This window comes from Lathyrus oleraceus, chromosome 1 (assembly GCF_024323335.1).
Source record: "Lathyrus oleraceus cultivar Zhongwan6 chromosome 1, CAAS_Psat_ZW6_1.0, whole genome shotgun sequence".
Lineage (NCBI taxonomy): Eukaryota > Viridiplantae > Streptophyta > Magnoliopsida > Fabales > Fabaceae > Lathyrus > Lathyrus oleraceus.
Genome location: NC_066579.1, coordinates 377,982,113 through 377,995,760, shown reverse-complemented (window position 1 = coordinate 377,995,760; position 13,648 = coordinate 377,982,113). Strand labels below are relative to the sequence as shown.

Below are 13,648 nucleotides of genomic sequence, written 5' to 3'. Positions count from 1 at the left end.
ACTTTTGACAAAATTTCTCTCCAAAGAAAACTTATTCCAAAACTTGAAAAGGAGATTAATGATCTTAATAATGCTTTATATTCCTTAAAGGAAGAGCGTGCATCTCTCATATAAGACCGTTTTAGTACTTCTAATACTTTAGTTGAAAAGATAGTGAAGATATATTGCGTTAGTTGTCCAATTTTAAAACTTGAAAATGAAAAACTCAAAGGACAATTGGCACAAACTATTTCTCTATCTACTACTAGTTCCATGTCTTCAAGTGAAATAGAGATTGGTTTTGAGAAAAACTCTCGACTTTCTAGAAGAAATAGAAAGAATATTTCATCTAAGGTTATATGTCATTATTATGGTAATAAGGGTCACATTAGGCCTTTTTGCCATGTTAGGAATGTCAAAGTTCCTAATGGTACCATGGCTTGGATACCTAAGTGTTTCTTAGGTAACCCTCAAGGACCCATTAGTTGGGTACCTAAATGGCCTATTTGATTGTCTGTAGGAACGTCTTGCCCTTGCAAAAATGGTATGGTTCCTAGATAGTGGATGTTCAAGACACATGACGGGAGACGCTTCGATGTTCATCAAGTTCGGTCACAAATAAAGTAGTGATGTCACGTATGGGGACAACACACGAGGTAAAATTTTAGGAGAAGATATTGTGGGAAATCCCTCCATAATAATAATTGAAGGTGTTTTATTAGTTAAATAACTTAAACACAATTTACTTAGCATAAGTCAATTATGTGACAAGGGGCATTCTATTGTTTTCAATACCTTAATTTGATTGATTAAACATAAGGAAAGTAAACGTTTAGTGATTAAGGTTTATAGGGGTGATAAGATTTATTTTCTTGACTCAGATGATGTGTCATTGTATGGTACTAAATTTTTAGAGACAAAGAATGAAGATTCTTGGTTATGGCATAGACGTTTAGAATATATACAATTTAACTTGATGGATAAGATATCATCTAAGGATCTAGTAGTTGGTCTACCTAAAATAAAAATTTCAAAATATAAACTTTGTGATACTTTCCAAATGGGAAAGCAAACGAGAGTGTCTTTTAAATCTAAAAAATATTGTTTCAACTTCAAAATCTCTCGAGCTTCTCCACCTAGATTTATTTGGCCTTTATAGGACAAGAACTTTAGGAGGTAACTATTACTAATATGTAATAATGGACTAATTTTCTAGATTCACTAGGACGCTAATCTTAACCCATAAGGAAGAAACCTTTCAAGATTTTGTTATATTTGTTAAGAGTGTCCAAAATATTTTTAATTTGAAAATGACCACACTCTGTAATGATCATGGTGGTGAGTTTATAAACCATAAAGTTTAAAACTTTGGTAACAAAAGCGGAATTACTCATAACTTCTTATGTCTGAGAGCTCCACGACAAAATGGTGTTATTGAGCGTAAAAATTGTGTTTTAGAAGAATTGACTCGAACAATGACAAATGAAATGAGTTTTCCTAAGTACTTTTGAACATATGTGATTAATACCGCATGTCATGTCTTAAACAGGGTGGTCATTCAACCAATCCTCGAGAAGACACCCTATGAGTTACTAAATATCGAGGTATAATAGGATCTTACTCTAAGAGTGGAGTAGAGATAAGAGTAGAGATAAGAGTGGAGTAGAGATCGACATTACCAAATATTGAGGTATAATATGATCTTACTCTATTTAACCGCGAGAAGGCAACATATCATGCTTAATGTATGTATGTGTGCTAGATTACAGGCGTATCTTAGGGAATCCCACTTTAAGAATGTAAAAATAATTTTGAGATATCTTAATGGAACCTCACATCACAGTCTTTGGTTTCCCAAATCAAGTGAATATGTCTTAGTAGGTATTTTTGATTCTGATTTTACTGGTTGCAAGTCGAATAGGAAAAGTACCAGTGGGACTTGTCACATGTTTATGAACTATTTAATTTCTTGGCACACTGAGAAGAATCATAGCGTTGCTTTTCTACCGTTGAGGCTGAATATGTAGTCGTTGGTAATTTTTGTGCATAATTCTTATGGCCAAAGCAACAATTATTGAATCACTATTTAAAATCCGGTTGCGTTCCAATCAAATGTGACAACACTAGTGCAATAAGAATAATTAAAAATCCTGTACTTTGTTCACGTATTAAACATTAGAGATTAGACACCATTTCCTTAAGGATCATCTTGAAAAAAGGGATGTCATTTTTGAATATGTGCATACGAAAAATCAGTTTATGATATCTGTACATAATTGTTATCCTCCGAACCTTTTCACAAGATACGTAGGGAATTAGGAATCCTACATTCGTCGTGCTTTAAATATATTTGGTTTCCTATTTTCATTTCATTTGATATATGTTTATGTTATACACTTACATTCTCTTGTTGCAATTTATTTTCATTTCATTATGTGTATTTTGTTCTTATATGTTCTTTCACTTACTTCTTACATTTCTTATTTCGTTAATTCACTCATAAGTTCTTATTTTGATTCATCGATTGCATTTAAAATCTTTTTTAATGTGTGTTGATTAATTATGTGCATTTGACCAGTATTATGTTGATTCATGTATTACTTAAATCTTCCATTCATATAAGTTTTGATCATATTTTGTGTTTTGTTGTATAGTTGCATGTCTATTTGCTTATTTGTTGTAATTAGCATGTCTATCTTCGTATTCTGTATTTGACCTTTGATGTTGTATATTCTTATTAACTAGTTTTAGCTCATGAGTTTCTATGGAATATCATTTGTATTGCTGGTTTTGTTTGCATTTAGGCTCATCCACATCTATCTCTTTTTGATATTGTCAAAGAGGGAGAAGTTATAATTTGAGTCTAGATTTGTTTTATGCGTTTTATATTATTGTGTATTATGCAATGTTTCAAGGGGAGCACAAGAAATTGAAGGAAATCATTGATCACTTTTTTCTTTTGCTTGAAGTCGACTCAATTCCAAGTGAACGCTTGCAAAGCATAAAAAAAAAGTGTCTCTCTTTAAGTGTTGATCTTGTTCCATATTACTTTGCTAACTTGACTCAAATAACCAAATGCTCTTGACTCGAATCAAACATGATTTTTTTCTATAAATTTTATGCTTCATTTTCATCTCTCAAACCTTTCATAATGTTATGAAACACATTATTTCATCGATGACTTGAAAACTCAAAAACCATTTATTCTTACATTTTCAAAAAAATCTTTCTTGAACACTTGCAAACAATTTCTTTCATCTTCTATCTCATTCTTTTTACCTTGTTGCATTGATCTGAATCTCATCTTTGAAGATTCTTGATTGATTACGGAGATTCATTTTTTATTTAATGTTTTCTTTGAAGATTCTTGATTGATTACGGAGATTCATTTTTTATTTAATGTTTTCTTTTGAAGATTTGTTAAGATTTAAAAGGCTTGCAAGAGTGTGTGGTGTTGTGGCTGGTTCTGACAATTCCGTTGGAAAAGAAGAAGGTTATTATCTCCATGTTGACCTTAGTAGTACTCTATGGATGTTTATATATAGGGTAGGAGTTATTTTCGATCTTCGTACAGACCAACGCTCAAGATACCAACGAAATTGTGTGGAAATTGCCACAAACAAAAACTTATGAACAAGTTGTTGGGGCTGGAAGATTCAAGAAACAACCTCGAGTAAACATTTCGCATAAAGTTCAGTTCGTGGATGGAAATTATATTATTATATTTATGAATATCGCATGATCATTAAACATCATTGAATTGCATAAAAATACCATTAATTTCAATTTTAGAAAATCAAGGGTTTGAGTGTTTTTGAGCAATTCAAGAACACAAATCCAAAATGATCAAATCAACCTATTTCAAACAGAATAATATATTCAGTAGCTTCACAACATCACCCTGAACATGAATTTATAGTTTGTTTGGCATGAGAGTAGTTGAAATGGTCAAACCAAAGCCTTGTGCATCCCACTGTAAACGAGTAATTTTCAAAAATTGTAGTTGTTGTTTGTTGATTTTTGGGTATGTCATTGTATTCGTGAGATCGAGTAGATGAAATTTCATTATTCATTTATGTGATTTCATGAAAATTTGAGACAGTTACATGTTGATCAAAGTGGCTGGTAGTGTGTTTTTTTTTTCAAATTGATTTTCCAATACTACTACTTCTGTTACTTTCTTTTCTTTTTGTGGATAAGGCCTTAAGCCCATTTCACTCATTTCTTTTTATCACACCACCATATGCTCATTACACTCCTTTCCTATTTATTTATTTTTATTCTCTTGTTTATTAAAACATGAAAAATAATTTTGATAAATAAAAAAATAATAGTATTTTAAATTAAAAAAACTCTTGATTAATATCAAGATTTGCAAAATAAAATTTGAAAACCTTTCAAAAATCTTTTTCTCAAAATCAAACTATTTTTTTCAAAATAATGCAATTCTAAAATATTTGTTGTTCTAACATTCTTTTCCAAATTAATCACTTTAAAAACTCTTTTTTGCAATAAATAATCGGTTGAAAAAGGTTAGGTTGGACATACTTGTCCCTTCTAACCCCGAATATTTGAATGATGATCGTAATTAGCCTATTGTTCGAGTGTTCTTCATCCACTTCAAAACACATTAAATAACTGAATGAGTTTATTCTTTCGCAGGAGAAAAATGTTAGGTTGGACGTAATTGTCCCTTCTAATCTCGAGTATTTGTGTCATGTCCGTAATTAGCCTCCCACGCGAATACTCGTTATCCGTTGAAAAAATACGACTTGATTCGCCACACAAGTTTTATAAATAACTCGGACGAAAAAGGTTATGTTGAACGTATTGTGCCTTTTAATCCTGAGTATTTGGACAATGGTCGTAATTAGCCTACAGTTCGAGTACTCGTCATCCACACAAAACAATCGCAATCAATCAAACCCTTTTTCCACCTTAACGGGATGTCAAACCTTTTTCAAAATGAAAGATGCTTTGTCCACTCCGAGACGATACAAACAAAGCTTTGTTCCTATCATGTGCGAGAAGTAAGAACTTTTTCCGCTCGAATGCAATGAAAACATAACTCTGTGAGATTCCAAGTTATGTTGTCCATTCTGATGTAGCTCACAATATTCCTTACTTTCATGGTTGGGTAGCAAGCAATGTTTTCTGCTCGAATGTGAACTAAGCATCCTTCGCTAAAATCGACCAATTCACAAACATTTGCTACCCAGAACCACGTAGCTTTGAATTCCTCATCGCACCAGAGGATACGTAAGAGTGAGATTCAACGTCTCATCAAGCACTATAATTAAAAATCCAAAAATATATTTTTCTTGCCAAAAACTACGTAGCTTTGAATTTCATATTGCACTTGAGGATACGTAGGAGCAAGACTCGTAATCTTGTCAAGCACCCTAATAAAAATCTTTTTATGACCCTTTCTTTTCCTTTTCAACTTTTAATAGTTCGAAGAAAGCAAATAACGAAAGCTAACATTTCGTTTGCAAATCTAACTAAATGGTTTTCATTGAGTACAATGGATGTGAGGGGTGTTAATACATTTCCTTCGCATAATCGACTCTCAAATTCGAATTTGATTGCGACGACCATTTTCTTTTTCTTTTAAGGGTTTTATCGATTTTTTTTTTGAAATAAATAAATTTCAGTGACAAATCTGTTATCATCTTAAACGTGTGAATGCCCGTGATGACTTTTCGTGCCGCGACAGCAACATATTTGAAGAGTAATGGCAGATGGATCATTGTTTATGAGGAAGGTTTATAAATGTTTATATTTTAATATTTGATTTGTTGAAAATATTGTTCAGCATTTTACCGAGTAGGTCTGCTTTAGTAGGGATAAAGGAGGTAATTCAAAAAAATATTAAAAAATTGAAAGACATATAGACACTTATAGGTGAAGAAAGAGAATATTGATTTAAATATAATTAACTAATTCATTTAAGTAATTGTTATTTATTAAAATATTATCGATATAGTTTATTTAATATTTTTTCGGCTGATACAAGGAGAAATATATTTGGAACATAATATCACTACTTGATTAAATGTAATTTAAACTATAAAGTTCAATTAATTCATACTCTTAAAAAGAGTAATGTCTGTGTTGATAATCTAACAAAATATAATGTTAATAATCGCATATCGATTTTTGCAGAATCTCAAACTGAAATTCTAACTCTCCAACTCATTCATGTTAGTAAAACTTATTTTTAGTTTCCTTTATTTTTTTTTAAATATTTTTTCCCACTTGTAAAAAAGATACTTACATTAGATCCTGCGATATAATCATTTTAAAAACCTAACAATAGTAAAACTTACTCTTAAAATATCAAATAATGTGATCAAACTCTGGTCTACATCAGATTGATTTGAATTATTAATATCTTAATCAAATCATGCCAATAACCTACAGCGAATTCGAATTTGGTTGCGGGATCCCAAGCTTTAACAATAAAAAATAATATCACTATTACTAATAATTGATACACGGATTAAAGTTTCTTCCACCAGATATGCACCAAAGAAATCCAATTTTCCTGTCCACATATTTAAATTCTAGTTCATTCAAAAACATATAAGCCTATAAACAATCCAAGAATCAAATTTATACACCTCCATGAACAAGTCAATGCATGCATCCATCTGTTGAAAACAAAAAACATGACACATGATTTCAAGACAGTGGTTACCTATATATAACAAATGTTACAACAAAAATGTTCAAGAAATATCCAAAATAGTAAATGGAAGAGGCACATAAGGGAGGTGAAGAAGTAAAGTACAGGGGTGTAAGGAGAAGGCCATGGGGAAAATATGGAGCAGAGATTAGAGACCCTACAAAGCCAAGTGGAAGACAATGGTTAGGAACATTTGACACAGCTGAGGAAGCTGCTAGAGCTTATGATTGTGCTGCCATTCGTTTGAGGGGTGCTCTTGCCATTCTTAATTTTCCTGATGAATACTATTTTCATCTTTCTTCTTTATCGCAGTCATCGTCGTCGTCATCGTCTTTGTCGTCTAATGTTGCCTTTGGCAGCACTACTTCTAGACAGCAAAATGAAATTATTGAGTTTGAATATTTGGATAACAAGGTTTTGGAAGATCTTCTTGGATCATCGAAAGAAGAGAATGAAAGGAATGATGATTAACATTAATCTATAGAGTAGTCTTCTTCTCATAAAATGTTACATGACTTTCCACGTATATGTTTTCGACTATATTCTTGTTAACATTTGTGCAATCTTTGCACAAAAACTTGTTAACGGTTATTTTGTTAGAGACGATACTCTAAACTTGTATCTTTAAACTGTATCGTAATTATAAATCTATATGTTATTATTCACTGTTCTAATGGAAGATTCCCATAGCTAAAAAGAAAGACGTATGATTCTTTTCCATGTTCAAGAGATCTCTAAGAAAGGAAACTCTTCTAGAAAGGTCTAGAATCCTCTTAATATTCCTACATAGGTAATGAATGCCTTTATGGACTGAAAACAAATCTCATTATTATTAGACTTGAATTAAGATGGACCTCAAGGACTGTGTTTGGAAAAAAAATTGTAAGAAATATTTTTTTTACTCCTTAAATGCTTTGAAAAAATAATAATATTTGACATCACAAAGGATCGGTAGTGGCGAAGGCTTGGGTGTGGAGAATGTGTTCATTTGTACAAAATTAGGTCAAATTTATATAAAATTTTGGTATGGCTATAAACTGAACCTCCTAAGAGACAATGAGATTGTTCCCCTTGAATGAGTTGATTCCAAAATTTGATATCAAAATTTTAAATTAAATTAAATAAAATAATGACAATTAAGATAAATGATTTTAATTAAAATTAATCAATTTGCTTAACGAGCGTCTCATAAAAACATGACAATCATGAATTTTCATTCTATATGCAAATTTTTGGTGTTTGAATCGACAATACACTTTGATAAGTTAGAATAATAACCATCATGTATTCTAAATTCATTTAATCACATGCAAACCGCTATAACTTTCTCTGGAGAGTGAGACTTTTCAATTTCAAGTTATAAGTCCTTTTTAGTCTTCTCATTACCTTTTGTTTTTCCTTGGACATCTATCTTTATGTTAAATACATAACAAATAAAAAATCTTCCAATCCTTTTTTTAGTCCCAACTTTGACACCGTCATTTTCGCATAATAATAATTTATAGGCATGTTGTCTTTCACAAAAGTTACGTCAAACATCATTTTTGCAAAGAATTCAAAACACGTATATAGAACATTCAAATTTGACTTCGCAGCCAAGAGCCTCATACACATTGATAATCTAGAGTTAGAGGACCCCTCGAACAATTGTGTATTTCTTTCTTTCAAACAATTGATAAAATGTTTGTGCTTTCTCATTCAGAAGCTCTTCACGGTCAAAATCTTGAGGTTCATCAAAAAACACGTTAATCAAAAATGCATCACCAACCATATCAATTATTCGATTAAATTGTTCCTTGTATTTCATATACGATTGACTTTTTGAAACATATGTATTAATCTCTGGTCTAATATTCAACAATTGTTCTTCATTAGTTGTTCAAACCCAATAATTTTCTTTAAAACCTAATCTCTCCAAGTCTCTTTTCACTTATTCATGGCCACTTATTATACGTCTACGACCACAATTATAACATGCACATCGTATCCTCCCTCCATTCAACAACATTTTTGAACAAATGCAAATGCGGAAAACTCTTTAGCTTCTTCCTTATTATGTGATAAACTCAGGATGCTCTAAAATAAGAAATAACCTCCTAAAAGAAACATAGAAAAGGGGCAGAATCCTTCCACACATCCTACCAAAAACAATTTTTCACCATATCCCCAATAACCTTCCTATTTCCATTAGCAAATTGATCAGAATAATCCTCTACCTTAAACCCGAGCAGTGACACATCTTTCCACCACATAGACACACCCTTAAGACCTCCTACATAGCCGTCAAAAGAAGAGAAAAAAAACTAGGAAAGCTTACCTAGCTCTAAAAATATCTTTCCAAAGTGAAAAGGTAGCTTTAAGCACTTTCTGTTGGAAATAATTTTTTGTATTTAGGGAAATTGTGTGGGAATATTAGAGACTTAAATAAAAACTTGATAAGTAGAAGAATTATTTATGAAAGAGAGAACTTTGTATTTTTGTTTGATACAAAAGTGTAAGATTACATCTCTATTTATAGTACTCTAAGGAGAACTCTAGACACATTAATTCTAGAGAGTTCTCAACTCTAGACATTCAAAGAGTATTCTAGAAAATATTACAATCCTAAGAAATATCTAGACACTCCAAATACTACAAGATTTTTCTAGAGACATTATCCAAAATAAACTAAACCCAAAATAACAAAGCCCAAAAATAAAATAATAAGGTTAGGCCCAAATCAAGTTTAATATTTTAACACCCCCCCCCCCCCCCCCCCCTTAAACTTGATTTGTGACTCCAAGCATATTCCTTAGCTTCGCGAAAGTGTCCAACTTGAGGGACTTGGTGAAAATGTCAACGACTTGATCTCTAGACATCACATACTTCAACTTCACCTTCTTCTTCTCGATGCATTCTCTTATGAAGTGGTAACGAGTGTCGATGTGTGTACTTCTTTCATGAAATACAGAATTCCTTTCCAAAGCAAGTGTTGATTTATTATCGACACATATTTCTAGAGGATCTTCTTGTGGCATTTTTAACTCTTTCGACAAACCCCTTAGCCAAATTGCATGACGAACACATGATGTGGCGGCGACATACTCAGCTTCACAAGTTGACAGTGTGACGATACATTGCTTCTTTAACATCCAAGTGAAAGAAGTATCTCCCATAAAGAACACAAAACCAGTAGTGTTATTTCTATCATCCAAGTCTTCGCTCCAATCTCTTTCACTATAACCAATAATCTCATAATCATTAGAAGAGTAATAGTGCAAGCCAAATCTTATTGTACCTTTGATGTATCAAATAATTCTTTTTGCCGCCTTGAAGTGAGTTGTTGTTGGAGCTTCCATGTAGTGACTTACGACTCCTACAACATAGAGAATATCTGGCCTTGTACTTGTCAAGTAATGCAGACTTCCAACCAAACATTTGTAAAGAGTTGGATCCACAATCTCTCCATTTTCATGCTTACTCAACTTGCTTCCACATTCCATCGGGGTGTCACCTGGATTTGCATCATCCATCTTGAACTTCTTAAGGACTTCTTTGGCATAGCCTTCTTGGGTGATAAAAATTCCTTTGTCTTCTTGCTTTACTTCGATGTCGAGATACTATGTCATGATCACCATATCTTTCATCTCAAATTCATTTGACATGTCTTCTTGAACTCTTCGAACATGCTTAAATTGTTCCCTATGAAGATCAAGTCATCAACATATAAGCACACAATTAAAATATCTTCACTTTGTGCTTTAGTATAGAGTGCATGTTCATATGGACACTTGATGAAGTTCTTGTCTTGAAAGTACTTATCGATTCAAATATTCCAAGCTCTCGATGCTTGCTTGAGTCCGTACAATGTCTTCTTCAACTTCAATACTTTTTCTTCTTGCCTTTTTACTTCATATCCTTGTGGTTGCTCGATATAAACTTCTTCTTCGAGAAAACCATTCAAGAAGGCCGACTTCACATACATTTGATAAATCTTCCATTCCTTTTGGGCTACCAAAGAAATGATCAGTCTAATAGTTTCAAGACGAGCAATAGGGGCAAATACCTCGTCATAGTCAATTCCTTGTCTTTGATTATAGCCTTTCGCTACCAATCTTGCTCTGTATCTCTCCACGCCTCCTTTTGCATTCTTCTTTTCCTTGTACACCCATCTTACTCTGATTGCTTTGTGTCCTCGTGGAAGTGTAGTAAGTTCCCAAGTATCATTCTTTGTGATTGACTTGATTTCTTCTTCCATGGCGTCTCTCCACTTTATGTTTTCAACTGCTTCTTGATAGCTTAGAGGCTCACAATCATCCAAAAGACAGAAGAGGTTAATGTCATTTCTGTTTTTGGTTACCTCATAAAGCTCTTCAATACTCCTTAGTCATGGTGTCCTCTCACTTGGTCTTGTTTCATCCAACCTTGGTATCGGTGAGGCCGGTGGTGTAATATGTTCCTCTATCATTGGTTGTTCCATTTCATCTTCTTCTTCAAAGTAAGGAAGAAAATCGTACTTGTCTTCTTGAACACTCCAATCCCAACAATCTTCTTCTTCGAACTCCAGGTCACGGCTTATGACGATTTTTCCACTATTTGGATTATAGATCTTGTACCCTTTAAAGCTTGAGTCGTAACCCACAAATACATACTTCTAACTTTTATCATCGAGATTTGTTCTCCTTTCATCTGGAAAGTGAGTATAGGCGATGCTTCCAAATACTGAGGTGAGAGATCCCGGTCTTCCTTCCACTCCATGCTTCTTGTGGTGTCTTCTCATGCACGCTTCTTGTTGGGGAACGGTTTGTCAGGTAAACCGCACATGCGACTACTTCGGTCCAAAACTCTTTCGGCATCTTCTTGCTCTTAAACATGCTTTGCACCATGTTAAGTATGGTCGAGTTCTTTCTCTCTGCGACTCCATTTTGTTGAGGTGATCTTGGCACTGTTAGTGGACGGCGGATTCCATGATCTTCAAAATATTTGTGGAACTCATTTGAAATGAACTTTCCTCCTCGGTCAGATCTCATGGCCTTAATGGAAATACCACTTTATTTCTCCATAAGAGCTTTGAACTTCTTAAACTTTTCAAACACTTATGACTTCTCCTTCAAGAAATAAACCCATATTTTTATATAATAATCATCAATAAAGAGGAGAAATTATTTACTCTTACCAAAAGAGTTTGGATTGATTGGTCCACAGATATCGGTGTGTATGAGCTCTAGCGATTTTGTTGCTCTTGATGTTGATTCCTTTGGAAAGCTTTTTCGAAATTTCTTCCCAACTAGACATCCTTCACATAGTTGGTCTGGGTGGTTTATACTAGGCAAGCCTCTCCCCATCTCCTTCTTTGACTAACATTTTATACTGTCGAAGTTGAGATGTCCGAATCGTAGATGCCATAGCCATGAAGAGTCGGTATAGCAAGTCTTGAGACACTTTGCAACATCATTTTGAATGTTCAAGAGGAACATTCTATTATTTTACATAGGCACCTTATAAATCAAGTTATGTCTACAATATCTTAAGAAAAGACTATGTTCTTTCAAGTGGATGTTATAGCCTTTCTCTAATAATTGTCTCAAGCTCAAAATATTATTTTTCATGTTAGAAACATAATAGACATTGGATATGAATTGATGACTCCCATTCTTCAAGCGTATAAGAATTTTACTTTTACCTTTGACTTGTATCTTTGAGTCATCTCCAAATGAGACACTGCCAGTTGTCGCTTCATTAATCTCTATGAATACGCTTCGATCGCCGCAGATGTGATTGCTTGCACCGGTGTTGATGTACCATTTGTTTCTTTTCTCTTCAACTTGGTTTTGGCACGCGAGCAACAAAGTTTCTTCTTCTCCGCCTTTTTCTTATACAAAGTTAGCTTTCTCCACAACTTTCTTTGAGAATCTACACTCAGATGCATAGTGACCGATCTTGTTGCAGTTGAAGCACTTGATTTGTGATTTGTCACACCTCGACCATGAACTTCCTCTTTCACGACCTCTTGTTGCTTGTGGATTCCAACTTCTTTCTCCATTGTTAGAGTATTTGTGGTAACTACCTCTTCCTTATCCTCCATGTCCTCGTCCACGTCCACGATCTTGGTCACGACCTCGTCCTCTTTGGCTCTTGTAATTCGCATAATTTTCTTCCTTTATGTTGAGTTGTAGTAGTTGCTTTATAGCCTCATTTTGTTTAATTTTTCTCTTTTGTTTTTCTTCGTATGCTTGTAAGTAACCTACGAGTTGCTCAATAGTCATGGTCTTTAAATCTCTGTTTTCTTCAATGTTGGTAACAATAAAGTCAAAATTTGGATTTAAAGTGTGAAGTATTTTCTCCATGACTTTCACCTCATCAACATCTTTTCCATTTCTTTTAAGTTGGTTGACTACGACCAACACTCGAGAAAAATAATCAAAAATTGACTCGGACTCTTCCATAAATAAACATTCAAAATCACCTCTAAGAGTTTGAAGACGGATCTTTTTCACCTGTTCCACTCCTTTGTTGCAAGTTTGAAGTTTGTCCCATGCTTCTTTGGTCGTCGTTGCATTGGAGATCTTCTCAAATGTATCTTCATCCACCGATTGATAAATAAGGAAGAGAGTTTTCTTGTCTCTCTTTCTTGACTTCTTCAATGTCTCCTTTACACATTGACTTAGCGAGGCTTCATCTTGCTCCTTGAAGCCTTTGTCAATGATATCTCACATATCTTGAGCTCCTAGTAGCGTCTTCATCTTGATACTTCAATTGTCATAGTTGTTCTTTGTGAGCATCGACATTTGGAAAGGGAAACTTCCATTCGCCATTTTTTTAGGATCTTGAAGCTCTGATGCCACTTTGTTGGAAATAAACATTTTTTGTGTTTAGGGAAAGTGTGTGGGAATATTAGAGGTTTGAATAAAAACTTGATAAGTAGGAGAATTATTTATGGAAAAGAGAACTTTGTATTTTTGCTTGATACAAAGGTGTAAGATTACATCTCTATTTATAGTA

The 13,648-nt window shown here is 33.5% G+C and overlaps 1 protein-coding gene across 1 annotated transcript; it reads left to right on the top strand.

The window, feature by feature from the left end:
* Positions 1-6,580: 6,580 nt before the first annotated feature.
* LOC127115782 (ethylene-responsive transcription factor ERF098-like) lies at positions 6,581-7,332 on the top strand. Its single transcript, XM_051047237.1, has one exon. The coding sequence runs from the start codon at positions 6,734-6,736 to the stop codon at positions 7,136-7,138; it is 405 nt and encodes a 134-aa protein (XP_050903194.1). The 5' UTR covers positions 6,581-6,733; the 3' UTR covers positions 7,139-7,332.
* Positions 7,333-13,648: the final 6,316 nt, after the last annotated feature.